The sequence below is a fragment of the Hemicordylus capensis genome, chromosome 2 (genome assembly GCF_027244095.1).
Source record: "Hemicordylus capensis ecotype Gifberg chromosome 2, rHemCap1.1.pri, whole genome shotgun sequence".
In the NCBI taxonomy this organism is placed as follows: Eukaryota; Metazoa; Chordata; class Lepidosauria; order Squamata; family Cordylidae; genus Hemicordylus; species Hemicordylus capensis.
The window spans coordinates 22,951,021-22,968,070 of record NC_069658.1 but is presented as its reverse complement, the minus strand read 5'-3'; the positions used below and the strand labels follow the sequence as shown (position 1 = coordinate 22,968,070).

The window sequence follows — 17,050 nt, the reverse complement described above, 5'->3', positions numbered from 1 at the left end:
TCATTTCTGAGTGGGCATATAAAATGTTCAAGTAACCTACCTGATTCTATCACAGCTGACAGACAGTAAAAGATGCTTCGATATATGTGTAATAAATGGCATCTCTGGGTTATCCCTCAGGGGCGGCAACTCGTTTAGAATCTGTGGGTGAAGATGATGAGTTGACAGTGGAAAATGGAGATGTGAATTATGAAATAGCAATGAAATATTCCCGGGGAGGGAGAAAACATTCTCTTCCACAGCATCTGGACACAGGAACCAGACAGGTGAGAGAGTACACAATGTTTTCATGGGCAGGGAATACCAGCATTAGCCCCAATCCGTTGCATGCTGTTGTGAGTTACTTTCAGGATCTGTTGTATTTAAAGGGAAATCTGACCATCATTTGACCATGCATCTAGAACAAAATGACCATTGCTGTAATTGGAAGGGCTGCTTCTATGAGCCAGAATTTGTACCATCAGCCAGCTCCTGAGACCATCTGCACCTTCTGCTCCCTCTCTAAGGGGGAAAGATCCTGGAGTCTGGATTATGTCATCAACTGCTGGAAGTCAGAGATGCTGCACATGTCCCCCTCATATTCGTCATATTCATATATTCCTAGTAGAATTGTGTTTCTATGCACATTTTAATTAAAAGATGTGTTGGGCTGCCATCTTGGCTTAAAAGTGGGGGATAAACAATGAATTATTGTTAATATCATCATCATTAATATGCCACTTTTCGACAAAAGAAATTTTAAAAGCAGTTACGTAGGAGAAAGAATAAGATGGTTTCCTGTTCCAAAGGGCTCACAGTCTAAAAAGAAACACAAAGTTTTTAACAACAGTCACTGCAAAGATACTGTGCTGGAGCTGGGGGCCAGTTGTTCTCCCCCTGCTGGATGATTGAGTCACCACTTTGAAAGGTGCCTCTTTTCCCAGTTACCAGGGTCACAAACATCTGAGATGAAACAAAAATGAGGAATATTACTCCTTATATTAACCAAGATCTCCTGCACTTGCTTCAGTCTTTGGTTACACCCTTGATCATATTAAAAAAATACTTTTTTGCAGGGGGGGTCGGGGGGGGGGAGAAAAATCTTAGATTAGTTGCAGCCAACAGTGGTTTGGAGCTGGATCGTGTTTGAAATTTTGTTTGGTTATTCATTGTTATAATGGTTAATTGATTGTTTGGGTTAATTGTAACATAAAGAAATATTGGCCGGCATTCTGTGCAGCAGAAAATTGGGGTTAGGAACCTGCCAGACTCAAAGATGCAGCTTGGTAAGTTTGGACCCTGGACCTAATGAGCTTATGGCATCCCCCACCCCCTGCAAAATAAGCATCCTCTCTGCATATATATATTTCACCACAATCCCTCAGGTCTGGGCCAGGACCTTTTTTGGAAGTTTTTTAAAAAATAAAAAAATAAAAATCAACAGATTGACTGATCCACTTCAAAATCAATAGAGGCAGTCTTGGAGGAAACAGATTGTTTAGAACCATTTCAAACTGGCTTTTGGGTGGGCTATGGGGTTGAGACTACCTTGGTCAGTCTGATGGATGATCTCCAAGTGGGTATTGACAGAGGGAGTGTGACTCTGTTGATCCTTTTGGATCTCTCAGCGGCTTTCGATATCATTGAACATGGTATCCTTCTAGGTCAACTGAGGGAGGTGGGATTGGGTGGCACTGTTTTACAGTTATTCCATTCCTAACTCTCTGGCAGATTCCAGATGGTGTCACTTGGAGACTGTTGCTCTGCAAAGTGGGAGTTAATGTATGGAGTTATAGAAAGCTCCATACTGTCTCCAATGCTTGTTAACATGAAATGTCTGGGAGATATCTTCAGGAGGTTTGGTGCAGGGTGTTATCAATATGCTGATAACTCCCAAATCTATTTCTCTATATCAGCTTCATCAGATAATAGTGTAACTTCCCTATATGCCTGCCTGGAGGCAGTAGTGGGCAGGATGAGAGATAACAGACTGAAGTTGAATCCAAATGAGATGGAGGTACTGACTAGGCGGCAGGTGGTCAGAACTTGAGAGATGGTTTAGACCTGCCTATTCTGGATGGGTTTATACTCCTTCAGAAAGAACAAGTACATTGCTTGGAAGTGCTCCTGGATCCCAAACTCTCTCTGGTTCCTCAGGTTGAGGCAGTGGCCAGGAGCACTTTTTATCAGCTTCAGCTGATACATCAGCTACATTTGTGGAGGAAATGACCCTAAAACAGTGATACACATGCTGGTAATCTCCAGGCTTGACTACTGTAATGCACTCTATGTGGGGCCATCCTTGTACGTAGTCCAGAAACTGCAGTTGGTGCATGCACCTGTTTTCTAAGGCTTTTAAGTAATTTTAATTTATTTTATATCATAATTGTTTTAATCATTTTATCCTGTTTTTATATTGTATTTTAACGTACGTACTAAGTTATGTACATAGGGATGTACATGTCAGGTGGTATAGAAATATGGTAGGTAGGTAGGTAGGTAGAGAGATAGATACACGGAGTCCTGCTACATTTATGTCTGTAGGACAAGCCATTCCAGAAATATAAAAGGGGCCAACTTTTCCCTTGGGGAAAGTCATGGGGTCCTCTAGGAGAGTGGGCACACGGACCTGGGCCCCCAGGTCCAGGCCTAACGGTGCCCTGGCTGAGCTGTGCAGAACATGAAGGCAGCCTTGATGGGGCATCACTACTTCCATTTGTGCTGCGTAAAGGAGCACTGGGCTGCTGCCTGGAAGTGGTTTAAAGTCATTCCTCAGAAGCCCCATCACTACATTGTTGGGACCGCCTTTGAAATTCCACAGTGACTTGGCATCAACAGGAGACTGTTCATCATGTCAGCCAAGATTCCTTTGTTGAGTTCTCTCCCTTACCCTTTTAAAGTAAAGTGTGCCGTCGAGTCGGTGTCGACTCCTGGCGACCACAGACCCCTGTGTATGTCTTTGGTAGAATACAGGAGGGGTTTACCATTGCCATCTCCTGCGCAGTATGAGATGATGCCTTTCAGCATCTTCCTATATCGCTGCTGCCTGATATAGGTGTTTCCCATAGCCTGGGAAACATACCAGCGGGGATTCGAACCAGCAACCTCTGGCTTGCCAGTCAAGTCATTTATCACCGTGCCATTAGAAACAGCTATATCATGCCATCATATTGTGTGTTTTCCCTCTCCCATTCCATATCACTGGCTGTCTCTGGTAGGGGCAGGAAAAATGCAACATGTTGTCACAACATCGAGTAAACATCCTATACATTGTGGGTGCAGGGGGAAAGGACTTGATGTTCATGCCATTTTCAGCAGTGTCCTTGTGCTGTTCTGCCTGCCTGTGTGTGCTTGCCAAGATCAGGGTTTTTGTCCTTGTGATAACAAAAAACAGTATTTTGTAGTGCTGAGCCAAATGGTCATAAATGTGTACTTTGTGTCAATATTTGCCAATATTTGATGTTAGAGATTTGTTCATTGCACAGGAATGCAAAACACACAATGGTTTTCTCTGTGTTTGATTTTTTGTTCACCTCCTGGGCACAATATTCTGCATATAGGGAAGTTTGCAGCAAAGTCCTAAAAGGTTGTGTTTTTCTCCCTTTTCTAGTCTCCAGGGAACAGTGCAGTCCCTGAGCTAACTCATTTTTTTTTTTTAACTAGCCATTAAAAATGGCCAAATTTTCAGAAATTGGACAGAAAACATTGGCTGACATCCAGGCTGTTACTCCTGAGTCGGCCTATTAAAATTAATTACCCCTTTATAATAATTCCTGGGTAGTACTATTGAGTACCTAAATCTGGATGTCAGCCACTAAAAATATCCTTGATTGCTTTTTTGGAAAAAACATGAAACAACAAGAGCTGCTTTTGCCCATCTGCTATATATTTATTTCTCCTAGGAGTACCCGTCGCTAATCCCATGTGTGGCAGCCCTCGCGATAGTTTGCAAGCCGCTGCTGATTAGTGATGGGGATGGGGAGAAAAATGGGATGCCGGCAGCGGTGGGCTACCTGGCTGGCAGGAACAGGCTGCAGCGGGCTGGTCCAGCCACCAGGGGCAGGTGGCGATGGGCTGGCCCAGCTTCCGGGAGTAGGTGGCGGGCTGCCTGGCAGGCAGGAGCTACAGACTGTGGCGGCAGGCCAGGAATTGGCAGGTGGGTGGGCGGGAGGAGGTGGTGGGCTGGCTTTCTGGCTGGCCCGTCAGCCAGAAACTGCGGGCAGGTGGGTGGGAGAGAGAAGCGGGCCGGGCAGGCGGGGGAGATGCTCTGTGCCTGGCCCGGTTAGTTTTTAATTATTATGATTTTCTTTATTTTATTAGGAGTACCATATTGTTAAGAAATCTACCCGCTCACTGAGTGCTGCTCAAGTAGAGTATCCATGGCGACTAACCCAGCCATCTATTATTTCCAACATTGTTCTGATGAAGGGGCAGGGCAAGGTAAAGATATTTATGGGAATACCTATTGTTAGTTTGTGTATATGTGAGGGTATATGTGAATGGCAACAAGCACTCTATATCTAGTATTTTAAAAGAGTCATATTCACAGTTTCTTGTGATAAGAACATTAAAATACTTGTTCTCAGAGAATGTTATTACTCAAACTACTTGTATTGTATTTAAAATCTATATTGAATTACATGCGTCTTTGACACTGCCTGAGTCAGTGTGATAGCTCCGAATGTTCAGTTGCTTAAGGAACAAAGCAGTTAGCAGTCTAGTTTCTATGAGAGAAGAAAAAGTTGCCAGTTTGGCAGGCTGAGGACTGGGAAAATATCCAAGGGAACAGGGGTATATAGTGTGGACTGCAGTAGCAGGCATTTGTGGACTGCCTAGATTACATGTCCTGTAAAAAACATACACAGTAATCCACACAGGCATAGTGAGTGCTGATTCAATTATACAGGTGTCTGTCTTAAAAAGCAGTCACTGGTATTTGGCTTTGAGACTAGATTAGAAACAAAGAAAGTAGTAAATTATTTCACAGCCATACAGATTCTTGGGTGCTAGATCTAACTGATAGCCTGTAGAAAATAAGTGGTAATATGGTTAGGGCTCATTAATGTTCCACATTTTTAATCTTCCCTTGCAATTCTCTGTAGGGTCTTGGATTCAGCATCGTGGGAGGACAGGATTCTGCTCGGGGGCGCATGGGAATTTTTGTGAAGACAATTTTCCCTAATGGAGCTGCAGCTGCTGATGGCAGACTTAAAGAAGGTATTTTAGCAGAGAGGAGAGGTTTCTGCCAGCTCAACTGTTTCCCAAGATGAGCACACGGCGAGAGGGAGGCTATGTCCTATATTGCTACTATCCCACCTCTTCCATGGGCCAAGCACAGGAGGAGGGGGGCCCATGACACAGCTGTCTAATGAGCTGGCAGTTTAGATGCCTCCACTATGCTTGGACAAAAGCAGAGGAGGGTGTGGTAATGAGTGGGGTCTCCTTCATCTTCCATCCTTCTGGAGTAGGTATAAGCTACCTGGTGGTAGGAGGAAATAGGGATGTGCACAAAACCAGTTTTCCCAGTTTGGTTCGAGTCCGAACTGAGTTTGAACCAACCTCGTGGTTAAGCCGGTTTGCACATCCCTAAAAGGAAAGAGCAACATCTGAAATTAACAGAAGTGAGAAGTAAATGTATCAGCTTTCAAGCAGCTGCTGAATGAGCCAATAGTCTGAACTGGCCTCGAACCTATCCGGGCCTAGTTTGGGGGTGCCAGGGATTTCTTTTGTTTTGGTTTTAAATGTCAGACTTACCACCTCTGAGGTCTCAGGGGATGCTGCTGGTAGCCGCAGGGGGGTCTTGGGTGGTTCCCCCTCCCACTATTGGCCCCACCCCGGTCTCCCATGATCTGTTTTGGCCCATTTTCAGACCATTCCGGCCCTCTCCGTGCTCGCAGCAGTCATTTTGGAGGCCACCGTGCATGTGCATGGGCCATTTGCATGGCTGGGTTGCTGGCCATGCAAATGGCCTGTGTACATGCCCAGTGGCCTCCAAAATGGCCACCATGAGCTTGAAGAGGGCCAGAACTGCCCAGGGAGGCCATGGGGAGGCCAGTGGGGGGAGGGGGGACTGCCGGAGACCCTCCCCATGGCCGCCAGCAGCATCCCCCAAGTCTTCAGAGGTGGTCAGTCCACCATTTAAAAAACCCACAAACCAGCCACAGACCAGCCCAAGGGATTCAGCTTGGCCTCGCACCAAACTGGGCCTGGTCTGGCTTGAGGGCGAGCCCTCAGACCGGGCCAGCTTGATGGTGAACCAGCTCGTGGTTGAGCCGGTTTGCACATCCCTAAGAGGAAAGAGCAACATCTGAAATCAACAGAAGTGAGAAGTAAATGTATCAGCTTTCAAGCAGTTGCTGAATGAGCCCATACATAGTGCAATCCCAATTCTGTTGGCCAAATTGACTGTTACCTGCATTGTCAGGTTGTCCTTGCACATTAAAGCCATTTCACAAATTATGTTTTCCCTCACCCCACTTCCGTATAGGAAATAAATGAAACATTCATATAGATTGTTACTGTATTTACCTGAATCTAAGACTAGTAGTTTTTCAAATATTTGAAATCAGGAGGTTTCAGAAGTCCTGTTCCTTTTGAGTAAATGCGGATATAACCTGTATTTAACCTCTGCCTTTTAAGGGGGCCATCTTAAATTTAGAGTTCTCTTTGATTTGGGTAAATACGGTAGATGGTGATCCCACTTGTCTGTATTTTGCTCATGTGCCTGCACTTGGAAGCTATAACAATACTTTGCATCTACATAGTGCTTTTTGGAGTTCAAAGTGCTTTGTGTTGATATTCGCAACAACCCTTATACCATGGTCCCCATTGTGGCTGGGGATGTTGGGATTTGTAGTCCAACAACATCTGGGCACCCAAGGTTGAGAATTCCTGTCTTGCAACAACCCTGCAAGCAATTAAGAAATGAATAGCTGCTGTCTCTCTCCACAGCACAGTTACTGTGCTCATCTGTGATGTGGGAACAGGATAGTTGGGTTTCTGACTCTTGAACAGGGCTACAATGTGCAGAGCACTAGGGTGAAGTCAACACCCTTAGATATTTGTTTGGCATTGTATAAACAAGCCTTGGGCTCACATCAATGATGACATGCTGCTTCCTTTTCCTTCACAAACTTGTTTTAATTAGTGCTTAGTGAAAGTTTTCAGAAATCTTGAAACTGGTAGCAGGGAGGTGAAGGCCTCATATCAGCCCCCTACCATCTCCTACAGGCTGGCCATAGCACCAGCATTCCTCTCAGCATCCTTTTGCTGTTGGCTGACATTTTTCCCTCACGGCAATGTTATGTGATGATGTTGCATTAGTCTGAGGTGGAGATTGTGTGGGAAAATGATGGCATCTGCTGAAATGATGCTGGTGATGGCAGGTTTCAAGCTTTCCAATTTCCCAAGGCTCTACACACAATCCATGTGTAGAGCCTAACTAGGCCCTGTGGGGAGAGCGGACTTAGCCCACTCTCCCTGCAGACGAGCAGGGAGCCGTCCAGGGTGCTGGGCATCGAGGACCTCTCATGGCCGCTCAAAAATGGACTGGGCTCCCTTAGCCTGCTTTCGAGCAGTCGTGTGAATAGCCTCCCCATCTGCAACCACCAAAATGCTCATCCCCTTTTGCTGCCTGCGAATGGGCAGCTGAAGTTGGACAGGTGGAATTTCAGCTGAGCCCTAGTTTTAATGAGTTCCTTTCATGAACACTCAGTTTGCCACTACATCCAAAGTGGCAAACTAGTTTGCATAAGCCCTTGAAACTAGGATTGCAAACCATGGTTTATGTGATCTCTCCAAACTAGGATTGTAAGCCATAATTTGGCATGACACTTGAATGGGCTACTGTATGAATTGAAAATGCACCTAGGAATACATCCAGTACTCCCCTTTGGTTGTGCACCGAAGAAGATCAAGACCTGTGTGCAAGTTTTTTTTGAGGCAAACATGCTCATGGTTACTGATCTCCTCATTGAAGAAGCTTATCTCCCGATCAGCTTCCGAGAACCCCCTGGAACTAAGTCTGAAAACCACTAAGTTAGACTAAAGTGCACAATATTTTCAATTTTACATGTTCTAATAGAAGCTCAGATTAAAGATCACAACTGTGGAATATTCTGTATTATGCTAATTTGCTGTTATATGAACTACAAAGCAAATGGGAATACATGAAAATAAACAGAAAGCAAGCAGCGTTTTAAAATATATATAGTTATACAGTAATATGCTGGAAACCTGAGGAAGCCTTAGATTACTCATGTTTCTAAGAACAGCACTTTATCTCATGTCTAAATGCTGATGTAGATTTTGCCTTTGGTTACCAGGGGATGAACTCCTAGAAGTTAATGGAGAATCCTTACAAGGGCTGACTCACCAAGAAGCCATTCAGACGTTTAAGGTAAGAAAATAACAGACAGGGCAACTCAGAGGCTTCTCGAGAAAATGTGAGACAGATTCCAATTAGTATGGACACAACGTAACTCCTAAAACCAAGTCACTGCATATCTCACCTCCTACCATTTAGTGTAGCAGATAAATGATGAAAATAAGCTGAATTGTGCATTTTTGTTTAATCATTCTAATAGATCTGCTCATAACCAGTCAATTATAGTAATGTAAGCATTGTTAATGATGGTTAAGTTCTATTAGTTCAATTTCTTAAGAAATGTGCTTTGCTGCAAATAATTATGCTCCATTCCATATTCCATGCAATCTGACTGATATTTTTTCAGTTTTATATTATTTGAATGATTCTGAAGATCTTGAACATTTAACATAGTGATGTCATATTCATTTTTAGCAACAGTTTTGGAATTTTGGCCGCTATATTGGTTTTATTGGGTACCTAAAGTTACTTTCTAAAACCATAAACACCTGACAACATGTATGCCAAATTTCAGGCCTCTATTATTGTTTGAATAATTCTGGTGATCTTAAAAATTTAATTTTGCAGTGCCATATTGGATTTTTTGGGGTGCACTGCCAATGGATACCTTCTAAAACCATAAACATCTGACAGCATGCCTGCCAAATCTCAGGCCCTTGTCACGTTTTGAATGATTGGGGTGATCTTAAACATTAAATATTGCAATGCCATATTGGATTTCTTGCTGCCATATTGCGATCAGCATTTTTGGGTTGCTCCGATTTACTTTCTAAAACTACACATATCTGACATTTCTGCTAAACTTCATGCTTGTAAGCCAAATTGCAAATAGCATCCATTAGCTGCCCGACTAATGCATATGTTTCTATTTATATTGACCCAAGTGGCATTTTTCATATGTTTCAAAAACTTTGTGAAACCAAAACAATTCATCTTGCATTGCAGAACTATAATAAATTTCTCCTATATGGTAAATTGGCCACAGCACTTACTTTGAATGATGTAAAGTTGAGGATGCTGTATGGGGAAGGCTGGATTCAACATGGTTTCCTATGATAAGTTTTTCATTCTCAGAACCAGTTTTCTTTCTGGAATTGCTCTGCAATGCCAGTCAGATGAATGCTGGCGCAAGAAAGGATGTGGATACTTCACTAGTGTACGCATGTGGTGTGGAGGAGAGGATGCTCATCAATGTGCAACAGTGCACACAATAGTGTCCTTCACAGGCCAACAGATAATTAGGAATGCAGCTCCTTGGCCACACCCCATCCTATATTACCACCAAGTCACACTTTTTTAAAGCACCAAAAGCCATCAAATCCAGCACCCAGAGATCGTGAAAATTCAGACCACAATCAAAGACCAGATGTTCCACATAATGAAGCCATGTCAGCAGAACTAATTTTGAAAGCTGACCTATGCATATAGCAGAATAAGGTAGTGGAATCCTGAGGTGGTAGAGTAAACGGTGCCACTTCAGACTACAGGTGTGAAGATGCCATTTTTGCATCCTACCTCATTTAAAAAAAAAAAATCCCTGCAAGTAAAGGATCAGCACATCAGGGTGAAAGGTTCTGTCCCTGCCTGCTTCTTACTCTACTAGTTTTCTACCTGTAGCAGGCGCAGGCCATGAACGTGCCTCGGGGGCGGGGCGGCTTCTTTAAGTGTAAACGGAGCCAGTGCTCCATGCCGCCCAGCAACCCCCACAGCGGGGAATCGCCTCTGCCACTCACCTGGCCGCTGGCGGGGGCTTGCCTCCATGGGAGCCAGGTGAGTAGCGGAGGCAATTCCCCGTCGTGGGGGCTGATGGACAGCATGAACCACCGGCTCCATTTACACTTAAAGAAGCCGCCCGCTGCCCCCCCCCAAGGCGTGTTCACGGCCTGCGCCTGACCTGTGGGGCCTAAGGAGAGTGTGTGTTTTGCGCATTTTAACATGGGGAGCATTTAGAAAAATGTGATCTCCCTCCACAGTTTGAAGTAGTACAATCCATTCTGCCACCTCATCCCCCCCCTCACTCTGCTGCTTGTGTAGATCAGGCCCGTTTCACACACTTCTCTGGGAAAGCACAGCAACAAAGCCATAATCGTAGGCACTAACTTATTTTGTGACATTGGTGGTTTTTACCCCATCCAAAAATTAATTGGTAGAAATATGCTTACTAGCACCACGGCTTAACTTGTATCTGGATTGTAATCCGTTGCATTCATAAGGAATGGGTTCTGCGCCTGTGCAGGGACCTCACAGATCAATTAGCTAGCTCCTCGCACTGGCCCAAACTGCCATGCACATGACCTTTCTTCTGTTATCCTAGGCAGTTTGGGCACGCTTCAGTCACTTTCTGTTAGACCGCCGTTGTGTCAACACCGCAGATTTTATAGCTCCTCGGACTTTCTTCTTTTAACTTAAAAACAACTTGGACCGGACAACAACAAAGGATTGGACTTGACTTTGGACTGGAAAAACAGACTTGGCTTGGAAGACCCTTTGGACTAAGCATTAAAACGATATCGCCCCTTGAGGCAATGGCGGACGCCTCTAAGCCAAAAACTACTTTTAAGCGCTGCTCTGAGTGCTGTACAAAACTACCATCGACGGACACTCACGATGCTTGCTTGCTGTGTTCAAGAGATCAACATAATACGTCAACATGTAAGATATGTTCTTCTTTCTCAAAACAAACGCTGAAGAATCGGGCACTACGCTTGCGAGCAGCCCTTTATGATGATGTGCTTCGTCCTCCGACACCGAGGCCCACGACGTCAGGAGCTTCAACATCGGGACCCTCGATATCGGGTCCCTCAGTATCAGGCTCGGCTTTGAAACCGTTGGTGGCAAACCCCACAGCACCTCTGGTGGACTCTGTGTTGTGAATCTGTTAGCTCGGCTAACCCAACAGGATTTTACAACCCCCTTCAGCACTCCCCCTAAGAGTAACCAGAAAGCAGCAGCAAAACCAAATGAAGGAAAATAAAAGGCTCACAAAGCAATTAGTCAATGGATTAAGTCCCCTGAACTGAAACTAGGTACCCCCCTCTAACACTAACTGAGTAATAAGTGGAAAGAAAAGACAAAACAAGAAATGAAACAAGCGAAGAACACAGAACAAGGAATTAAGGGAACAATGCAGGAAAGTACAGACAAGGCAAACTGGGACACATAAATGGTTGAAATTCAAGAGCACACTGTCTGCAGCCAACGAAGCTGCAAACAGCATCAGAGCAAAGAGAGACTGTTGAATATATATGGCTCAAGAGAACCAGCAGCCAATCAGGCTTCCCTGAGTCAGCACTTTGGCTTTCTTTCTTGGGATCTCCTACACCTGCATGACTCCCACTGAGCCTGCCTCTTGAGATGTCGTCTCAAGACAGGTGAAATCCCAGGCTCTTCCCCATCAGAGATCATGTCTGGCAGCTGTTGCAAATCCTCAGCTCCAGAGTCTGGTTTCTTTGCCAAATCCTGTGGCTGTGCCTCTAAGCCCTCACTAGCAGGTAAGTCGTCCTGCTCTGACTCTTCTGAGTCGGAAGTCTGAGCCATGACACTCTGCTACTCAACCGTTGAAAGCTGCCATTGTGCAGGACTTTAAACGGCCAGAGGAAGTGGATAAAAAGCGACACTGACACAAGAAGCACAAGCATGTCTCATCTTCCGAAGGTGATGTGGATAACTCCCCGCCCAGAAAATGGAAGAAAAAGTCAAAAAATTGAAGTGGGACCCCTTCTCTGACTAACTTGCAATCTGACTTAGAGTGGGACTCCACAATGAAGAAAACACCTTCCCTGTGGGTTTTGTAGTCAGGATCAGAGGGAGACCATCCCGTCACGGCGTCGACATCGATGTCGAAGATGGTCGAGACCGAGTGTCTGATGCCGCAAGTCGAGCACGCAACAGCCCCTACAGTACCAGTGGCGGCATCGATGTCAACATCGAAGCCTTCAGGGCTCGATACCGAAGGAGTACGGCCTGGAGGTCTATTGAAACCGGGTGTCGGAAGTTGGCATTGTGGCACGATGCAGCTTACTCCCGCCCATACTCCTGTGATGTCTCCTGCGCTAACCCCCCAAGGGGAATACCGGGCAGAGGATTTTTTGGATTTTGGAGAAACGGCTGTGCAAGTTCAAGTATTGTTTGATCCTAAAATGAAGACAGATTTGTTGGCGATGCTGGACTCGACTGATACCACACCGTCGGGCTCAACATCCCATGGTTTTTCAGGAGTCGATATGGAGCAGATGACGGGGCATTCGTTACAGACGATACCGAGGACTCCGTCAATGTCGCTGATAGAGATGGCTACGGTACCGAGACTGCTACATCTAGTATCTGCAGCCACGAACCAAATTGACTCATTGCATCCCCAAACCACAGATCGGGCAATGCTGACAAGGCCCTTACCATTATTTGTCCGACCCTCAGCTTTACAATGGAGATCGCCAATGCTTGGAGAGTCTTCTGTTTTGAACCAGATGGCTCATGCCTGTGGTTTTCAACATGCTTCATCAGTAGTTTACCCTGTAGACTGCTGAGTACAAGATTTGGAAGGCACAACAGGGAAACAGACTACAGAACCCCTCAGTTCGCCAGGAAGCTACCAGACCAGTTAGTACTGTTTCTATGGCATGCCAAACTTCTGCAACTGTCACTGATTCAGCTCAGCGTGAACCACCATGTGAAATAATAGTGACTGCATGTTCTCAGACTGCGCCTCCAAGGATGTGGGTGCAGTCTGTTCCGGCCTTACCTTTAGCACCAGATTCGGGTGATGCAGATTCTTCTGCTACAACTGAGACAGATGATGAGAGTTCAACAGTCCCATCAGAGCCATTAGAACCGGAGCTTCCTGCAGATGTACCTCCGTCTACGTCAGTTTCCCCGACAGAAGAACTGAAGGCCTATCATATACAAATACGAGAGATGGCTGAGGCCTTAGGTTTGGAGTTGAAACAACCATAGTTGGACTTGAAGGATCCAGTATATAACATGATGGTAAAGCCAAAATAGAGCATCCTGTGTCACTTCCAATGCTGCCAGCAATTACGAAAGTGGCACAGACAGCGTGGGAGGTTTTACAGACCTCAACCGCTACTTCCTGTAAGTTAGAGGGCCTCTACCGGATACAGGAGGAGGAGAACACATACCTGATGAAACATCCGGTACCTAATTTGTTGGTTGTTGAATGTGCTTCTTTGAAGGGAGGTCAGCGCCATTCAACGCCTAGCGACAAGGAGGGCAGAAAACTGGATGTTTGGCAATTAAGATTGCCAACTATTCGGCATGCTTAGCTAGATATGGACACCACCTTTGGGATGCGCTTTTCCAAGACTCTGCTGCAATGTCACTGCAAGAGTTCCAAGAGAACTTCAGAAGAACGTATGAAAAACAACAGTTGTGACTAGACATCTACTGAGCACCCTTAAACATGCCACAGAGACGGAGTCTCATGCAATGACCACTGCTGTCACTTTGCGCTGCCATGCCTGGCTATGCTCCACGGGCCTGCAGCAAAATATGTGGGATAGGGTGGAGCACTTACCATTTGATGGAAAAGGGCTTTTTGCCGAAACTACAGATGCAACTATGCAATCCTTGAAGCAATCTAAGTTTACGGCCTTTATGACCACTAGTGCAGGCAGCCAAGGGCTGCGGAATCGATCATATGGCAATAAACAATACCGTACTGGATACAGACAAGAGAGAAGGGAATATAAGAGGCAGTATAAACCTTATCAACGTAATAAACCCTATGGCCAGAGACAAAGAAGCCAAAAACAAACTAAGGACCAGAATAAACAGTCTCTTTGATGAGCAGGTCCACCCACTTCAACAGCACACAATAACTCACACAACAACACAAGATTCTGCACCCAGGGCCCAAGCCACCAGCCTTGTGATTGCCAGTATCAACATCAAACTGGCAAGCCATTCTCAAGCATGGCACAATATAACATCAGATCGCTGGGTGCTGATGATTATAAGGTCTGGCTACGCGATAGAGTTCAAAACTTTGCCACCTTTTCAGGGCATAAAGTACACCAGACCAACCCAAGCGCTTCTGGACGAAGTTCAGGTGTTGTTGGAAAAGCAGGCAATTGTGCAGGTTGAGTGGGTGGACAGGATGTCGGGATTTTATTCCCAATATTTCCAGATTCCCAAGAAAGATGGTGGCATACGTGCTATAATGGACTTAAGGGACTTGAACCGTTATGTGGACAACAGAAACCTTGTAAGGTTATCAGAATGATAACCTTACAAGAGATCCTACACCTCCTGGTGCAGGAAGAGTGGGCGGCAACTTTAGATCTAAAAGACGCATATTTTCATATAGGAATTCGCGAGAGTCACCACAAATACTTGAGATTCACAGTCAGAGATACAGCGTACCAATATGTGGTATTGCCATTTGGCCTCTCCACAGCACCGTGTGTGTTCACAAAGGTGATGGCTGCGGTGATAGCATTCTTAAGGACAGAAGGGGTGCTTATTTATCCCTAGCTTGATGACTGGCTGCTGGTCAGCATCATGGAAGAAGGGTTACGTTCGCAAGTCCTATATGTACTACGTCTTCTGGAGGACTTGGGCATCACAGTGAATCTAAAGAAGTCAAGGCTAGAACCACAGAGACGTGTGAGTTACATAGGGGCAGAGCTGGATATGCAGGAGAAAAGGGCTTATTTGCCAGAGAGCAGATATTGGCAGATCAAAGAGCTGGTACTTCTATTTCAGCGTTTGCCGTGTCAGCCAGCGGTGTTGATTCAGCGCCTACTGGGGCTTATGGCATCCTGCAATACAACAGTGCACAGTGCCCGTCTTCATATACGACCGTTTCAAGGGTGGATCCTCTGCAACTTTCGGCCAAATCTAGACAGTCAACAGAAGATGCTTACGCTTCCGGAGCCTGTGCTGAAATCTTTGGAGTGGTGGACAGTGTCAATCTTCTGACGGGCGTTCCTTTCCAACCTCTCACGCCCACGTGCAGACTGACAACGGATGCCTCCCTTTGGGGATGGGGTGCACATTGCCAGCACCATCAAGTAAAGGGGAGGTGGTCTGCACTGCAGAAAAAGAGCCATATAAACTACCTCGAGCTCTTTGCAGTGTTCCTAGCACTGAAGGAGTTCCAGCCACTGCTGTGCGGGAAAGTAGTGCAGGTCTATCTGGACAACACCACAGCGATAGTGTACTTGATTAAACAAGGGGGGACTGTATCATGCTCTCTCTGTCACTTGAGTCAAAAGATGTGGGCGTGGTGTATCGCTCACTCAATATTTCCAATGGCGTTGCATATAAAAGGGGAAGACAATGTGCAAGCAGACGGACTCAGTCGGACATTGCTGCAGGGCCAACACCACGAGTCAGAACTCAACCTGATTTATCTGAAGGTTATATTCGAGAACTGAGGTTGGCCAGAAATAGACCGCTTTGCAACTGCTGTGAACACAAAGTGTTGGACATACTGCTCATGTGCAGGAATAGGCAGACACTCCCTGGGAGATGCTTTTCAGCACAAGTGGACCAGGGGACTATATTATCTGTTTCTACCACAACCACAACTCGAGTAGTGTCCCAGTTACTCAGGGATGCCACGAAGGGCATCTTGATCACGCCATGGTGGCCTCAGCAACAGTGGTTCCTGGTGCTGTTGAGGCTGTTGAGAGGAATTTATCAAAGACTGCCAAGCCGCCCAGATTTGTTAATGCAAAGCCATGGGGCAATTCGGCATCCACAACTCAAAACGTTGAAGTTAACTGCGTGACGAATAAATTATTAAGCAGAATACTATTGAATAATAGGAAGAAGTCCACGAGGCTGAATTATACTAGCAAGTGGCATCGTTTCAAACTGTATGCTAGAAGACATGGTTTCTTCCCTAGGAAGGCCACAGTCAGACAGGTCTTACTTTACCTGACAACACTCAAGATGTCTGGCCTAGCAAATACATCTTTGAAAGTTCATTTGGCAGCGCTCTCGTCAGAGCATAAGGGTTGGGGAGACACAACAGTGTTTTATAATTTCTAAAAGGTCTGAATAATTTGTTCCCGCCTCTGCGATGACCACTTCAACAATGGGATTTGACATTGGTGCTACGTGCCTTATTGAAACAGCCCTTCGAACCGATGGCAAAGGCTTCACTACGACTACAGACATTGAAGACTGTGTTTCCGGTGGCAGTCACCACAGCGAGAAGGGTTAGTGAACTGGCGGCTCTCAGGGCAGATTGTCCATACACGCAGATATTTCCAAACAAGGTCGTGATGCGTTTGGACCCGAAGTTCCAACCGAAGATTACACCAGAATTTCATATTAATGCGGATATAGTTCTGCCGACCTTCTTACAGAAACCTGAAACGCAGCTAGAAACATCTATGCACACTAGATGTGCGACATGCTCTGCCGTACTACTTACATGCTACGCAACAGGTGCGCACCATGAACAAGCTCTTTGTGATGTACACAGGGAAGTCTAGGGGCCAACCAGCTACAAGGCAGAGATTATCTCACTGGATTGTGCAGACGATCAGTTTGGCATACACAGGGCAAGGGAAAACCCCGCCTAAGATCATAACTGCTCATGCTACAAGGGCATACACATCTTTGGCTGCGAACTTAGTGGGCATTTCTATGGCAGAGATATGTAAGGCGGCGACATGGCCGTCGGACCAGCCATTCATTAAACACTATACTATT

At 45.6% G+C, this 17,050-nt stretch overlaps 1 protein-coding gene across 12 annotated transcripts in view; it reads left to right on the top strand.

Annotated features, from left to right (window-relative positions):
- PDZD2 (PDZ domain containing 2) overlaps positions 1 to 17,050 on the top strand; it is a 382,173-nt gene that overhangs the window by 315,883 nt on the left and 49,240 nt on the right. For all 12 annotated transcript variants that reach the window (XM_053299060.1, XM_053299054.1, XM_053299061.1 and 9 more), the window contains 4 exons: positions 121 to 266; positions 4,300 to 4,419; positions 5,082 to 5,196; positions 8,304 to 8,377. In XM_053299060.1, the coding sequence (XP_053155035.1) occupies positions 121 to 266; positions 4,300 to 4,419; positions 5,082 to 5,196; positions 8,304 to 8,377 (455 nt within the window). The remainder of the gene's footprint in view (positions 1 to 120; positions 267 to 4,299; positions 4,420 to 5,081; positions 5,197 to 8,303; positions 8,378 to 17,050) is intronic.